This window comes from Pecten maximus, chromosome 6 (genome assembly GCF_902652985.1).
Source record: "Pecten maximus chromosome 6, xPecMax1.1, whole genome shotgun sequence".
Lineage (NCBI taxonomy): Eukaryota > Metazoa > Mollusca > Bivalvia > Pectinida > Pectinidae > Pecten > Pecten maximus.
Window position 1 is genome coordinate 7,738,890 of NC_047020.1, and position 16,710 is coordinate 7,755,599.

Below are 16,710 nucleotides of genomic sequence, written 5' to 3' on the forward strand. Positions count from 1 at the left end.
CTACAGTTTCATTCTTTTGGTTGCTTAGAAGTGTTTGTATGTTTTGGAAACTTAATTGTTCTGTTTGTCTTCAAATTCAATACATTTACATAAGAAGTACTGCCACAATATGGCCAGTTGGCATTCATACTGCCATGACTACAAACTGAGTTAAATGCTTACTAAGTATGTTTGATGATGTTCACTTAAAAACTTCAGTCAAAAGTCTCAATTTAGAGGAAGTTGAAACTTTGTAAACCATCATACTGGAAATACAACGAATTCTCTAACAATATACCTGTGATTGTTAGTGTACTGCAGTCATTGGTCAGTTAATTACCATCAGGTGTTATTGAGGTCACCCTAACAACCAGGTCAATTATCACTAAGGACAGAAGCTAGCAGGACTGTGAATATATATGGTCAGGCCATATAGTCATGCACTAGTTCATAACATATTTATGCAAATTTTTGCTAATGACTTGTTGTGTTAATGATGTGTATGTTGGCTTGACCAGGAGAGATGGGGAGGTTGGCTGACCATAAGGTGATTTAGGGGTCAGTGTTACCAGGTTGTTTGGCCTTGATCCTTATGTTACATGGGATATTATGATATTTTAGATCAGTCCCACATTGTCCTGACATGCTAATGAATGTGATGGATGATGGTTCCCCTGGTGTGTTACTGTTGATACCCACACTCCCAGTGATAGCCTGGTAAGTGGTTCAAGGTGCCATGGTACAACCCCAGTGCCCTCCCAACAACATCTACAAATTATTACTCTCATTTATGCTCATCAATAACATGTAACACAACTGTTTTTTTAAGACATTTACAAATTTCTGTCTGCTTATGATTGCTAAGTGATGAACTCATGAAGGAATGGTTGGCAATGCTGATTTTGAATGGATTATATATAACTAGGTTCAATCGTCTCCAAATAGAGTTCCTAACAATGGCTACTATTCATCAATAACGATGCTGGGATTGTGTTTGTTGTAAATCCCCAGGATTTGTTTAGGAATCTAGCCATGGAGCTGTGTTGATGTGGAAATGTGTGTGAATCTGGAAGTAGTTAGTCCCTGTCTTCAACATGTTCCTCCTGGGCTGGAGACCCCTGGTGACTGTAGTACAACTCCTCCCATCACTACACTTCCTAGTTAAGGCTTGACTACTATTGTCTGTAGGATCAGTGATGATAGAAATCATTGGTCACAAGTACATACTTATATATATCATATCATTTTGTAATAATTAGACATCATATGGGTCACTACCCTCTTAACCTGCTAACACATGTACTTCAAAATAGAGGTGGGCTGGGAAATAGAGTATACGTAGGATTTGTTAGCTTAATTCTGAAATAAAGTAGACATGGATGGGCTTATTACCAGACATGGTGTTACTGTTTATATTATCACAGCAACATATCTTTTCCTGTAGAACAATTAGAGGGCACCTAAGTTGGAATGTGGTGACACGTTTTTCATATATATCTTGTAAGTGATCTGATTCATTGATACAAAATTTGAGTCAGAGAAAACTGCAAATATTATGTTGGTTTAGATGTTTTGTATTTCATTTATCCACAAGGGGGGTAAGGGAGAAGTATAGTAATGTACATAACTTGTGTGGTGACAGTTTGGGGGTAAACACCAGCATCTGTTAAGTTCTCCACAGGAGTCCGGTACAGAGCCTGGAAACCATTCACAGATCACTGGCACTTTCTCAGTTTATGTTTTCTGTATTCAAGACAAGATATTGGTTATAAGATAAATCTCCAAAGGAATACCAGGGAAATGATATCCGTACACCTTACTTGGTCCACAGATTTGTTTTTTCCCGTCACGGTGTTGAAAAACCCAACTGATTTTCAAAATGAATTACTAACTTGCCTATATCGGCTGAGGATATAAACTTAGCGGTATAGTCTTAATGGCTTTAGGTTCCTTTTACACTGAGCATTTTAATTCCTTACTTTTATTGCATGTCACTATTTATGATACACATATATACCAGAATAGAATCTATAATTGATAAAACGTTGTCAGTGTGTTTAGTCAGGATCTATGATAAACCAGAAGGAATGGTAACAATGAAGGCATGTTACTGTAGTTAGAAATGAGACGTTATCAAAATTTCAAGTTCTAACAAATCCTAGAATAGGGGAAAAAAATGCCAAAAATTAACATCTGCATAAATAAAGAAATTAACATGGATTTCCAGATTTGATGAACGTCTGTTGGTAGAGTATGTTATCTGAGAATTCAAAAACAACTGGGTAGATCTAGATCAACTCATACGACCGTTCCATTTCTAATGAAACGGGATCTTTATTCTGGTTTAACATACACACAGAGAAAAAATGTTTTATTCTACTCAGGCTCCTCTGAAAGGATTTTTAAAACCTGTTCATGGTTGAGAGTATTTTTAGACATTTTTTTTGTGACAGAAATAATGTCCTTGGTGTGTAGTTATAATATTTATTTAATAGTCAACAAATAAATCTGGGTTCTCTTAGTGTGGTATGTTGGTTAATGTCTTTAACCAAACTGTTACAGATATAGAATTCTATTTTATAAAGTGATCCTCTTATAATCATATATAATATAGGCTACTCCCAATTTTGGATTTTGTCCAACACATCCGCATTGAAGGTGACCCTTGGGTTATCGTGTATGGCCCTGTTGACAGTGTTGTATACCTCACTGGAATACACTCTCTCCCCTTTATCTGTATGTAGAATCATTAAAACCATATCAACTTTGTAAATTCTATGTATGTGGACACTATAATTATTGCATGATTTTGATTTATACAAAGGTGTGACCCTCTTCATCTGTAAAAGAATTGCCTGATATCATTAAATATCGGTACACAGCTGTACTATTTAACAGACATCTATTATTGTGAAAAATTTATTGATTTTTAAGTTTATCAAAACAAATTTTTTTGCAGGTGCAATGTCAATGTTGGCAAGGTTTTGGAGTTTGAGACACTTTTTTTTTTGGAGACATCTACAAAAAAAATAAGGGTTGAATAAATCATGATTATTAAGATATGCTCTTACTTTTTTCAGTGGATGCTTGTGAACAGCAGACTAAACATGGCCGACAAGCGGCTGCAGAAGCACTGCTCAGTATGGACTCGCCCAGTAACAACTCGGAGAGTAAAACCTTTCTACAGGGAATTCTACAGCAAAATCCAAATACAGGTACGCACTGTTGTCTACAGTTATACATGTCTCAAATAGAGGTCGTCTATACATGTCTCATATAGAGGTCGTCTATACATGTCTCAAATAGAGGTCGTCTACAGTACATGTCTCATATAGAGGTCGTCTACAGTACATGTCTCGTATAGAGGTCGTCTCCAGTACATGTCTCATATATCGTCTACAGTACATGTCTCATATATCGTCTACAGTACATGTCTCATATAGAGGTCGTATATACATGTCTCATATAGAGGTCGTCTATACATGTCTCATATAGAGGTCGTCTATACATGTCTCATATAGAGGTCGTCTATACATGTCTCATATAGAGGTCGTCTATACATGTCTCATATAGAGGTCGTCTATACATCTCTCATATAGAGGTCGTCGATACATGTCTCATATACAGGTCGTCTATACATGTCTCATATAGAGGTCGTCTATACATGTCTCATATACAGGTCGTCTACAGTACATGTCTCATATAGAGGTCGTATATACATGTCTCATATAGAGGTCGTATATACATCTCTCATATAGAGGTCGTCTATATATCTCTCATATAGAGGTTCTTGTTGGTGACAAGAAATGACAAATTCTATTGTTGATGAAGACAATTTGGCCTCACTGATTAGCTACAGCTATAGTTTTGATTTTATTATTGAATATATAGATTGATGGGTTAGATAATGAAATACCCACATTTCTGGAATAGGTTCATTTGGCAGAATTAACACCTTGGTTCCATTGTTTGGCAGCTTCAGTAATATGCAGTGATATCTCTATTACATCATATAACAACATTGTCATAATTCCTGAATCTTGGATTATTCTGTATAAGAATTGGGTCCATTCCAACATGATTACTTTGAAACAATATCATTGGAGGTTACTATGGCAACAGGGCTCATTTAGCAGACACCAAATATCTGGAGTTGGATGTCTTCAGTCTCCCATCTGGTCGTTGATATTTATGTTGATGGTGACAGGACATGTTGATTGAATGTTGTGTCCATTCCTGTCATGTTTAACCAAATGTCAGGTTACTGGAGACTGTAGGCTGGTATCAAATAACCAGCAAGACAGATAAGACAAATATATATAGTTTTTTGTACTGAAGAATTAGGTAACCAAATTTTATCAGTTAAGAAATTTTATACAATTATCAATACTATAGATCTCTTTGCCGAAATATTTAATACAGGGATATACATGTCATATACAGTGGAGAGTTCTAGATCAATGTGTGGTGTATCTTTATACAATGAAACCAATTGTGATTAGGCAAATTTAAAAATAGCTTCAAGTTTATCGTAGCTGTGAAGGTTGAAGTATACTTTTAGCCTGGCCAAAAGTTTAAATTACATGGCAACCAAGATGTGTGTACTTAACAGTTACAGACCACCAAATAAAACCCAATGGGAAGTGTTTAAGATTGGTGCTGAGGTAATTAGAATGAAAAGAAGATTCTGATAGAATAAATGGTGTCTACTTTGTTCCGTTTAATGGCGATGGTGGGATTATCAGCCAGAAATGGCTGGAGGTAACAAAGCGTTTCCAGTACTAAATCTGCACTACCTACTGGGGCTTACCTTACACATCTTATCAACCGTGCCAGCTTATTGGGGTAGCAATAACACAGCTTTTCCACATGACTGCTTCCCACGAAACACGGAAATAAACGACTACAAAGGATGTTCATGTAGTTTTGTAACAGAACTGTGTCACGCAAACAATTGTGTAATTTTATTTCTGATCTTTTTGGAGTGTAGAAGTTCATTATCTGATCAGATTCAGCTAGATCTGTTTCCAGAGATTACTGTTTTTTCTGACCCCAATTTTTCAATTGCATTTAAAAGCTGAGATAACAGGTCTAATACAGTTTCCTGGTTGTTACTCCTTATCACCTCTATAGATTTAACACGTTCTTTTTTGGGGATGTTTTTTATCAAGGAACTGCTTCCGTACATGATAAGATACACTCTCCTAAAAGTTAAAATGTTTCTACATTTATCAGCATGGCTAGCAGATAATGTATCTCTATCTTAGAGATGTAACAAACCACATGGACTTGTTTGACATTTCGATGTCTGTTAGCTGGGGGATCAGAGGAGACGCATAGAAATCAAGTACATGTGTTTCTAGGATACTTAAAATATTAGCCACTGAAAGTGTCCGTTTTACAAAGACTTAAGTTTAGGAAGTTTAGGAATATTAAAGGCCATTTTGTAAGCATTTGAGATACTAGCTAGAACACCACTTGTGACAGTTATGAAAAATTAGTAGAGCACCATAACTTGAATCTTAGAGACACATTAAATGTTGTTAAAAAGACGTTACAATATTATAGTATCAAACAAATAGCTCAGGAAAGAAAACTTGAGTAAGATTAGATAGATCCTCTAATGTGGGAATCATAAACTAGTAATCCACTTTGTATGTCCTATTGGAAAGTAGTGACGGTTAAGTCTAATAGTATGATTTTAATTTTTGTAGCACTCCCACCGAGTCCCGCAGACACGGACAGTGGTACCGATAGTGGGATCTCCGAACCTGAGAGTAGCAACCTTGAGGACAAGGCCAGAATACTGGGTCTGACAGATGCATATACGTCAGGTAAGTCAGGGATTTCATTCACGAAAGTGAAGACGTAGCTGTTACTTGGCCTAAAATAAGCCGGTTCAATGTACTGGGTAATATAATCTCAAATCAATATTTGTAACATTGTATGTTATTGAAAAAGGTTATCCCTTCAGTGCATATGTTTTGTAAAATTGAAACCTCATGGTGCATGGCTTTATACTTGTTATGGAGATCAATATCTGATTCCTATCTAATCAGATAAGTATTTGTAGCTACATAAATTATGAAAATGTGTTGCCAGTAGTGCACATGTACTGTGAAAATTGAAACCTCACACTGCATGGCCTTAGACTTGTTTGGAAGTTCAGTATACGATTGTTACATTACAATGTAATGTCAGATCAATATTTGTAGCTACATAAATTATGAAAATATTTCGGCACTAATTCACATGTACTGTGAAAGTATTGCTCTCACATAGAGAGTGAACAGTGTTTTTATTGCTTTTACGGTGGTATGAAGGCAATGGGATACAGACATATTCTATATAGTGCTTTGACAAATTTAAACTGACAATTGTTGCAAGAAGGTTGCTTAAGATATTGATTACTAAGTTAGTGTGAGGAATGTTGATGAAAGGTAAACTGAAATATCCACTTAGTTATACATATGTATGACCTTGATAGACTAATCGATTGTCACCATGTGTGGCCATGGACCATTGTCAGTAAATATACTGCAAGGAAGAATGGTTTCCTGTTTTAGGGTCTCTTATTATGTCAAGTTCTTGTAGTGGACTGTAAAGGTCTATAAATGTAATGGTTAACTGAGGCCTTGTAGTGGACTGTAAAGGTCTATAAATGTAATGGTTAACCTGAGGCCTTGTAGTGGACTGTAAAGGTCTATAAATGTAATGGTTAACTGGGGCCTTGTAGTGGACTGTAAAGGTCTATAAATGTAATGGTTAACTGAGGCCTTGTAGTGGACTGTAAAGGTCTATAAATGTAATGGTTAACCGAGGCCTTGTAGTGGACTGTAAAGGTCTATAAATGTAATGGTTAACTGGGGCCTTGTAGTGGACTGTAAAGGTCTATAAATGTAATGGTTAACTGGGGCCTTGTAGTGGACTGTAAAGGTCTATAAATGTAATGGTTAACCGAGGCCTTGTAGTGGACTGTAAATGTAATGGTTAACTGGGGCCTTGTAGTGGACTGTAAAGGTCTATGAATGTAATGGTTAACTGGGGCCTTGTAGTGGACTGTAAAGGTCTATAAATGTAATGGTTAACCGAGGCCTTGTAGTGGACTGTAAAGGTCTATAAATGTAATGGTTAACTGGGGCCTTGTAGTGGACTGTAAAGGTCTATAAATGTAATGGTTAACTGAGGCCTTGTAGTGGACTGTAAAGGTCTATAAATGTAATGGTTAACCGAGGCCTTGTAGTGGACTGTAAAGGTCTATAAATGTAATGGTTAACCGAGGCCTTGTAGTGGACTGTAAAGGTCTATAAATTTAATGGTTAACTGAGGCCTTGTAGTGGACTGTAAAGGTCTATAAATGTAATGGTTAACTGAGGCCTTGTAGTGGACTGTAAAGGTCTATAAATGTAATGGTTAACTGAGGCCTTGTAGTGGACTGTAAAGGTCTATAAATGTAATGGTTAACTGGGGCCTTGTAGTGGACTGTAAAGGTCTATAAATGTAATGGTTAACCGAGGCCTTCTAGTGGACTGTAAAGGTCTATAAATGTAATGGTTAACCGAGGCCTTGTAGTGGACTGTAAAGGTCTATAAATGTAATGGTTAACTGAGGCCTTGTAGTGGACTGTAAAGGTCTATAAATGTAATGGTTAACTGGGGCCTTGTAGTGGACTGTAAAGGTCTATAAATGTAATGGTTAACTGGGGGCCTCCAATGTTGTAGACTTTTGACTGGGTAGTTAATGGTTTAGTGATGTCCTAACCAGTGTGTGGGGGCCTCCAATGTTGTAGACTGGGTAGTTAATGGTTTAGTGATGTCCTAACCAGTGTGTGGGGGCCTCCAATGTTGTAGCCTATTGACTGGGTAGTTAATGGTTTAGTGATGTCCTAACCAGTGTGTGGGGGCCTCCAATGTTGTAGACTTTTGACTGGGTAGTTAATGGTTTAGTGATGTCCTAACCAGTGTGTGGGGGCCTCCAATGTGGTAGACTGGGTAGTTAATGGTTTAGTGATGTCCTAACCAGTGTGTGGGGGCCTCCAATGTTGTAGACTGGGTAGTTAATGGTTTAGTGATGTCCTAACCAGTGTGTGGGGGCCTCCAATGTTGTAGACTGGGTAGTTAATGGTTTAGTGATGTCCTAACCAGTGTGTGGGGGCCTCCAATGTTGTAGACTGGGTAGTTAATGGTTTAGTGATGTCCTAACCAGTGTGTGGGGGCCTCCAATGTTGTAGACTGGGTAGTTAATGGTTTAGTGATGTCCTAATCAGTGTGTGGAGGCCTCCAATGTTGTAGACTGGGTAGTTAATGGTTTAGTGATGTCCTAATCAGTGTGTGGAGGCCTCCAATGTTGTAGCCTATTGACTGGGTAGTTAATGGTTTGGTGATGTACTAACCAGTGTGTGGGGGCCTCCAATGTTGTAGACTATTGACTGGGTAGTTAATGGTTTAGTGATGTCCTAATCAGTGTGTGGAGGCCTCCAATGTTGTAGACTGGGTAGTTAATGGTTTAGTGATGTCCTAATCAGTGTGTGGAGGCCTCCAATGTTGTAGCCTATTGACTGGGTAGTTAATGGTTTGGTGATGTACTAACCAGTGTGTGGGGGCCTCCAATGTTGTAGACTATTGACTGGGTAGTTAATGGTTTTGTGATGTCCTAATCAGTGTGTGGAGGCCTCCAATGTTGTAGCCTATTGACTGGGTAGTTAATGGTTTGGTGATGTACTAACCAGTGTGTGGGGGCCTCCAATGTTGTAGCCTATTGACTGGGTAGTTAATGGTTTGGTGATGTACTAACCAGTGTGCTGTCTTGGTCTTTGTTAGGTCAAGTGTATTTTACTAATGGGTTTTTTTAGATTCCACAGTTTAGGTGAAGTGGAAAATCATAATGGCTAATCAGGATGTATGTTTTGTGATGTGATCCAATTGTCTCCTTGTTGTATAGGGAGGTCAGTCCTCTAACTGATGACATCACCAATAAAGTCCTCTGTATTGTAATGTTTGAGATTAGATTGTGTCGTTACCTTGTGTAACATTACTGACATAGGCTATATATGTAGATTCTAATCACAAGTCTAAAGGGATCATCTTTCTGATTGTCGTTTGTTGTACACGATCTCATACCTACCACATTCTGGGGTAGCCTCCATTTAAATTATCTTAGTATATTTTATAGTCCTTTGTGAATTTTAGCAAGTTGATTAGATATGAACAGGAATATTACTTCCCCAAGTCTTCAGATTTTATTGTGTTCAAGTGTGAATGAATCAGTTGTGGGTGAAGAGTATAGATAGATTGACATGAACAACGATAAACTCTGTAAACATGTACAGTAGAACACGTTGTAGAACACGTTAATGTCATATCTGTAAAAAGGTGAATAACCTTTACAGATAGTGTATAATAAAGCAAAGTTTAAATCAGTTGCTGATAAATTGGTTGTTTTCCCTCAGAATTCTTATGTTGTGGTGTTGGAAAAAAGACTTTGTGGGGTGATAAGTAGTAAGCAAACCATGAATTAATTACTGTGATATACTGTGATATATTACTGTAAAAATATATCTTTGTAAGTTACTAAACATACACTTTGTTTTTTCTAGCCTTTTTAGGGAACATTCCCAGGTCTTCTCCGGGACCGTTTGTCCCTCCTTATTGTCAACAGGGGCCAGCAGCTCAGTCCATCCAGCCCCCACCAGCTCACCAACCCCTCCCAGCACACTTCAACACCGCCACACATGTGGCCATGAGACCAGGTAATTATACAGGGGCGGATCACTCTTAATACTCAAGGAAACTGATGTTTATTATGGTAACCCCCAAATCACTGATATACCAGGTAACTTGGTACATGTTAAAGACACAATAATACATAATCAATTGTAGAGTCTGTTTGGATGATTGATTGTTAATGTGACCAGATCGTAGAATAGAACTACCCAACTCGGGTAGTATTACTGGTCCAGCACGTCAAAACATTGCAAAATACATATAATTAGGTCTTTGTCCTAAGGTAAGTAGAAAAGTCAGCATGGACAGCCTCCATTACTCTCTCCCTCAGTTTCTCTAGTTCCTATCTCCAGAGTCACGGACAGTTTCTCTAGTTCCTATCTCCAGAGTCACGTACAGTTTCTCTAGTTCCTATCTCCAGAGTCAGGGACAGTTTCTCTAGTTCCTATCTCCAGAGTCAGGGACAGTTTCTCTAGTTCCTATCTCCAGAGTCACGGACATTTTCTCTAGTTCCTATCTCCAGAGTCACGGACAGTTTCTCTAGTTCCTATCTCCAGAGTCAGGGACAGTTTCTCTAGTTCCTATCTCCAGAGTCACGGACATTTTCTCTAGTTCCTATCTCCAGAGTCACGGACAGTTTCTCTAGTTCCTATCTCCAGAGTCACGGACAGTTTCTCTAGTTCCTATCTCCAGAGTCACAGACAGTTTCTCTAGTTCCTATCACCAGAGTCACGGACAGTTTCTCTAGTTCCTATCACCAGAGTCACGGACAGTTTCTCTAGTTCCTATCACCAGAGTCACGGACAGTTTCTGTACTCCTATCCCCAGAGTTTGGACAGTTTCTTTGCTCCTTTCTCTCATTTCTACCTCCCCAGGGTCTATGTAGACAGTAACATCGACTGCTGAATGTCCTCTACATTTACATGTGATTTATTTGGAGCAATTTCTGAAGATGGTGGATCATTTGGGAGCATAAAACTGCTGAGGTCTAGACGATCAAATATGATTATTAGTTGGCACTCTCTCCTTACCTCTTGTAAAATGGGGAATATCTTTTATGAATCTTCCATCTATCACATGCTATTAGGTTGGCCATGGGTTTTCAAGTCCAGTTAAAGTGATTTCCATGTGCTGGACTCTTTAATCAGGGGTATATATGGTGAGTGAATGGTTAGAGGCTGAGGTCTTATTGACAGCTCCCCACTCCCTATGGTAACATTTCAAACACTCTTATCTCATTCTGTTTGCTTTAAATGATATGTTATGATCCAAAATTGGCTTAAATGGTGTTTTTTCATGCCTGGAAAGACTTCAGTTTGGACCCCAAAGGTGTAAAAAACCTTTCCTGCCCTCGCATGGACATTTGAAAGAGCACCCAGTAGTCTCGTGGATCCACACGTTTATACTGCATTAGCAGTGGCTAGCGTGCAAATCATCTGCTATCAGGACAATAATTGCTGGGCATCCCATCTCTCGAGATATTAACTGAACTTGATGGAATACTCTTACCAATGCGCATGTCTATAGTTTTCATTGTCACCATCACCATGACCTTCCTAAAACGGTTTCTTTTTCCACCACATCTGACATACATATCTTGATATTGAAATATCTTACAAGGAAATAAAAATGCTTCTAAAGAACATCACACACCACCAACCCAACCCCTAAACAAAGAAAAAAGGAAATAAATAACTGAAGCAAGGTGTCAGTGAGTTTTGTCAGAAACATGTATATTGTTCTATGGAGTTTATTCCCTATGGAAGTGTCGCTTCCTCACATTTTGACTCTTCTCCAACAGGATGCATGCATGCTTTATATTTTATCAATAATCTCCATGTTTGATACATACCAGATCTTGCCCGACAGACATTGCCTCCTATTCCTCATATTTTGAAGCTTTTTTTTTTTTTGACATATATTTATCACTGGTAGTAGTAGGGACATTTTAAAGGTGTAACATACATTGATAATACGTACATTTCCAGGTCGAGTTCAACTGTTTAGTCTAAATTTACATAGATAGGATGCTTTCATTGATAAAATCTCACAGTATATCTCTCGCTGTGACACAATAATGATTTATTAAAACTTCAGATACAACACTTTTTTATTTATTTTTATCATGTAATTATACCTATTTTGGTTCAGGAGCTTGATAAAAACAAAATGTATTGCTGTTAATTTTTGATATATTTTTTAACAAGTAGAAACATCCATTTTTAGATGCATGATTATCTTGGACAAGATTATCAAAAAGTAAAATCGGATGTTGTTGATAGATTAGTAAAGTATAGAATAGATATCAAAATCTGGATATTAAAAAATTCATAAAACATTACACAAAAGAGCGAAGAAGGAATGCATCATTATATTGACATAAATCCTGGTAGTACATATACTACCATGTTTAATATGTGTGACATATGTATGTTTAATACATGTGACATATGTACATATACTACTGTGTTTAATATGTGTGACGTATGTACATATACTACCATGTTTGATACGTGACGTTTGTACACTACCGTGTTGGATATAGGTGGCGTATTTTTACCAGGTGTTTTTATCATGAAGGAGGAAATGTTTGTTGGGTGGTCACATGTCAATTAGATTACAGGATGTCAGGTATATGTGTGTGTTTGACCAGAAGCCGACTAATATTCTAACCCCTATTCAGGTCAAGAGGTCTTGGATAAGATAAGGCCTGTGGCTGAAACGATATCGTTTTGTAAGGGAACTGTAATCTATGGGGCCACTTGAGGTTAGGTTAGCCTGGCTACTTGTGTCTCTTACTGGTCAATTTACAAATTACAAACACCGACATGTATCAAATTCTCGGGAGAAACAATACAAGTCATTGTAGTAATAGATTTATACTCTATATCCGGCATCTTTGTTTATAATAAGAACTTACAGTAATTTCATGTTGAGTAACTTGACCTAGAATTATAAGTGTTTTAATAGCTTTAAGGAGAACAGAAGTCCAACTTTGTAGTTCATTGTTCAATGTTTTTAATTGGAGAGGTATTTCAGGATGTTAGACTATACATCATAGCTAGTACACACACAATTTACTCCAATCTCTTTATATTTATAAGTCTCTCCAGTGGTAAATATATTGTCTCCACAGTTAAATGATAACCTGTTATTGCCAGCGGATATATGCACTTAAATTTGAATTGATACAAGTAAGAAATGCATGTGTGGGATGTCAGTGCTGGTCGTTGTACCACTAGTCGCTGTGGTCAAGGCTACTTCGTTCAGACACTGTGTCGCCAACAAAGAAACCCACAGGCCCCGATTGTCTTCACATCCTCTCTAACTTCCTTGTTTCCTGTTAGAAACTGTGTCAATGACTTACGGAAGACATTTTTGTCCTTTTGCCATGAGGATGAAAGTGTTTTTGTGAAAGTGCGGAAACACATACAAATCTGAATAATGTCAACACCCAAACTGTTTGTTATTCTTCAGTCTCATCATCAATGCATTGTTTGCATTAAAAAGACTTTATTTTAAGGTGTACACCCATATTACAATTTGCATAATTGTTCTTTTAACATTGTTCCCTATGCATATGAATAAAACATTATCAGTTTCTGAATCAAATGTGTTAGGTGACAACTTGTTACCTATGCATATAAATAAAACATTATCAGTTTCTGAATCAAATGTGTTAGGTGACAACTGAGAAATATGTTGTTATGTCACCTGTTTGAGTAGATGGAAATGTTTGGTTTGTTTCAGATCATGTGTACCCATCCAGTCCATTGTTATCCTCCCCCATCAGTCTACACCCCTCCCTCGATTCTGGCAGTCTGTCGCCTACAACCCCACCATCATCGCCTATCCGACACAAGAGTAAAAAAGGTCAGTATTTCCTACATACATACATGTATGTCCCTATACCTTCCATACATGTATGTCTGTCCCTATACCTTCCATACATGTATGTCTGTCCCTATACCTTCCATACATGTATGTCTGTCCCTATACCTTCCGACTGCTTTCCTGCCATGCAAGTTTGTTTAGCCAGGTCCAAACTGTTCACTTACTGAGCCTTACATTTTACAAAGACTTTCAAAGTCTGCATGCTTGAAGTGTGAGTATTCACATTAGTCTTCCACAATGGCCCAGATGGAACAGTTAAGTACAATGATGGGACACCAAGAAATACAGCCATAGATAGTGGTCCTGACAAGGTGTACATGTATCAAATATGTGATTATTAAAAAAAAAACTCAGCTTAGTAATCAGCTATTCATGTCCCCCTTGAAATAAATTAATGTCAAGAACATGGAATTTTTTCTTGGCTGCATATAGATATATTTATAGCAGACTTTTGCTGATCACACTCAAGGATTTATCAAAAGTTAATTCCTAGCTACAGAAAACCTTGCAAATTTTAAAATATTCGTTTTTGAAGAGCTAAATTTCTTGTGTACAAAGTGTTTTATGAAAGATATGTAACAAACCAATGTATTGGTCCTTGATATTTTGTCCTTTGGTTTGTTAAACGAGTATGCTGTATATGAATGTTAACCAATTTCTTTTATCTTGCCTTTGATTTGTAAAACATAGGCTGTAGCAGCAAATTGATTTCATGTGTAGCTTGTTTTACACTGTATGTAATAAACTTAGATCTTGTGTTTCTTGTCATTTGTTAAAAAAACATTTGCTTCTATAGCAGACTAATCTCTCGGGTTCCCTGTTTGTTAAAAAGACACTTCGCTGTATATGGGGGAACGTATTTATCAAGTTTCCCTGTGGTTAGGAAAAGCATACTGCTTAATACAATAGTGACTGCAATTTCAAATCTCAAAAAAATGAAAATGTAACTGTGAGAGAAATATTAATTTCTGTTGTGGTGTGATCACTACTCTGAACTCCTGAGCTATATCTGACAGTGTAGGGATTATTTATTTCCTAGAGACTGAAGTATAACTCTTGGTTACTCTGGTACAGAGGAAACAAATCTAACAAAACATCTGTCATTTTTCAACCTCAATTTGTACATGTCAGTTCAGTGATGAGCGTTTTATTTTTTTATCAGCTTATCAAGACAGAAATTGCCCAGTGCACTCTAAGTTTATCAAATACTCTGACCTATTTACATCTAGATGTGTGTATCCAATGAAAATATGTGTATTTAAATAAACTTGTTTCCTGTTGAGACCCTTGAGGTTCGGGTCTGTAGGTTTAGTAGGGAAAATATTGGCTATAAACTCTAACCTACCCCTCCCTGTTCCCTTATGAACTATTAAAGCCTGTCTTCACTCTCAACAGAGCTAACATAAAATGTTATAATTTCACTTCAAACTCTATACCTCGACCAAACACCACCACTCATATGCTATTTTCTCATTGCTGGCCTGTATGCTCTCCCTGTCACAATTTTATGATCCACCATCGATATAGTCAAAACTGAAAGCTTCTGTTGGTAAATGTGTTTTGATTGAACTCCTGACATTTGATTCATCTCAAGATTTCTCTAGAATTATTTAAATGTATTAGATTAAATTCAAATGGGCCATGATAAGATTGGTGGTTTTAATCACATAATGTTGCCTGTGGAAATTATCTACTTGTTGAATACTATACAAGCATACATAATACATGTTGGAGGCAGAGATCTCTAAATTTTGACCTATCAATGGTTGTTAATACTGTGAATACAGATTAGTAACACTTGGATAGATTGAGGAAGTTCAACAAAACAGGCAAATAATCACAGCTAATTATTCATAATAGTAAATGGTGGAAAAACAGATATGCCTAAATGTTTCTACAAATAATGACATTCAGCTGACTCCCACATGATGCAGTGCTTCAATTTGCATCCTATTGACTAGCAGTGAGAAAATAAACATGTGCCAATCGATCTGGTAGGGAGGCTAAATATACAGGTCATACATCAGTACAGAGAATAATGGCAGATGATCATGGTTTTACGAGCGTTTGAATACCAGTAACATGACAATAACAGCATTAAGTCTCTTATCGACACTGTTACCCTGCTACCCAGGAAACATAAATCTCACAGATTCACTTTGTCTGATAAGCAAGTATTTTTAAGTATTGAACAACACACCGGTTTTTTATGTTATCTGTTTTATGATTACTGACAATCAATAATGATCATATATATATCTAGTCTGTCTGTTGTCTTACATGGAGCCATATTTCAGATCCATTACCATTTTGGAAACTTTTATCTTTAAAAAAGGAGTCTTGGGTGTTTGCTCGGTGTGTTACGGGATAAAACCACTTAAATGGTGATAACATGAAATCTTTCCGGAGGCTTTCAATTGGTGTAAGATACCTCTGCCACACCCTTTGAAATCTTCTACATGTAAATTGCTGCAGACTTGCAGAGAGGTTGACGCAAGGATTGAAGGACCACAATAAAATGTGTGATTGTGAGAGATGGATATGTTAACTAAGAGGGCTTCCACTTCAGATCCAAGTACCAAAAAATCGACAGGCTGAACACTAAAGCACTATATGCTAGGTTTTTTCCCCCACTACCAATCTCGACCATCATTATCATCAGCTGAAATAGCTTTACGGCTCTGTACTCTGTCGAGACAGAGTTTTTTGGCTGCAATTTTCCTCGTAAATTCTTGCTGTCCTTTTTCATGGACTTGGGTTGTCCTTGTTTTTGTGATACATTTGTTGCACATAACATGTCTTTGAAGAGAGTGTAAGTAGTAGTGGGTAGCGTGGATAACACCAAGTGATTCGTTCAGGCGGGTTTCTAACACAAGTGACGACAACTGCTGCCCTCCCTTTGACAAACACAAACACACTGAAAAAACAAAGGGTTGAACGTGCAGGGGAAAAGACGCCTTGACCTTTCCAGAGGTCAAACTTAAGATGAAAAACTGGCAATGGTCGTAAGCCTGTTTGATACAAATCATCTAAATTGGTTCTACTTGTTATGATGAAAGCAATTTTTAGTGTAATTTGCTGTTAGTGTCATGTCTGGTTGTTTGTACTACAGAGA

At 37.4% G+C, this 16,710-nt stretch overlaps 1 protein-coding gene across 1 annotated transcript in view; it reads left to right on the plus strand.

The window, feature by feature from the left end:
* The window catches only part of LOC117328859 (transcription factor ETV6-like), a gene marked incomplete in the record, with an annotated part of 122,457 nt that overhangs the window by 96,250 nt on the left and 9,497 nt on the right, over window positions 1-16,710 (plus strand). Inside the window, 4 exon segments of the mRNA XM_033886440.1 lie at window positions 3,060-3,194; window positions 5,694-5,813; window positions 9,575-9,727; window positions 13,452-13,574. Coding sequence (XP_033742331.1) covers window positions 3,060-3,194; window positions 5,694-5,813; window positions 9,575-9,727; window positions 13,452-13,574 — 531 coding nt within the window.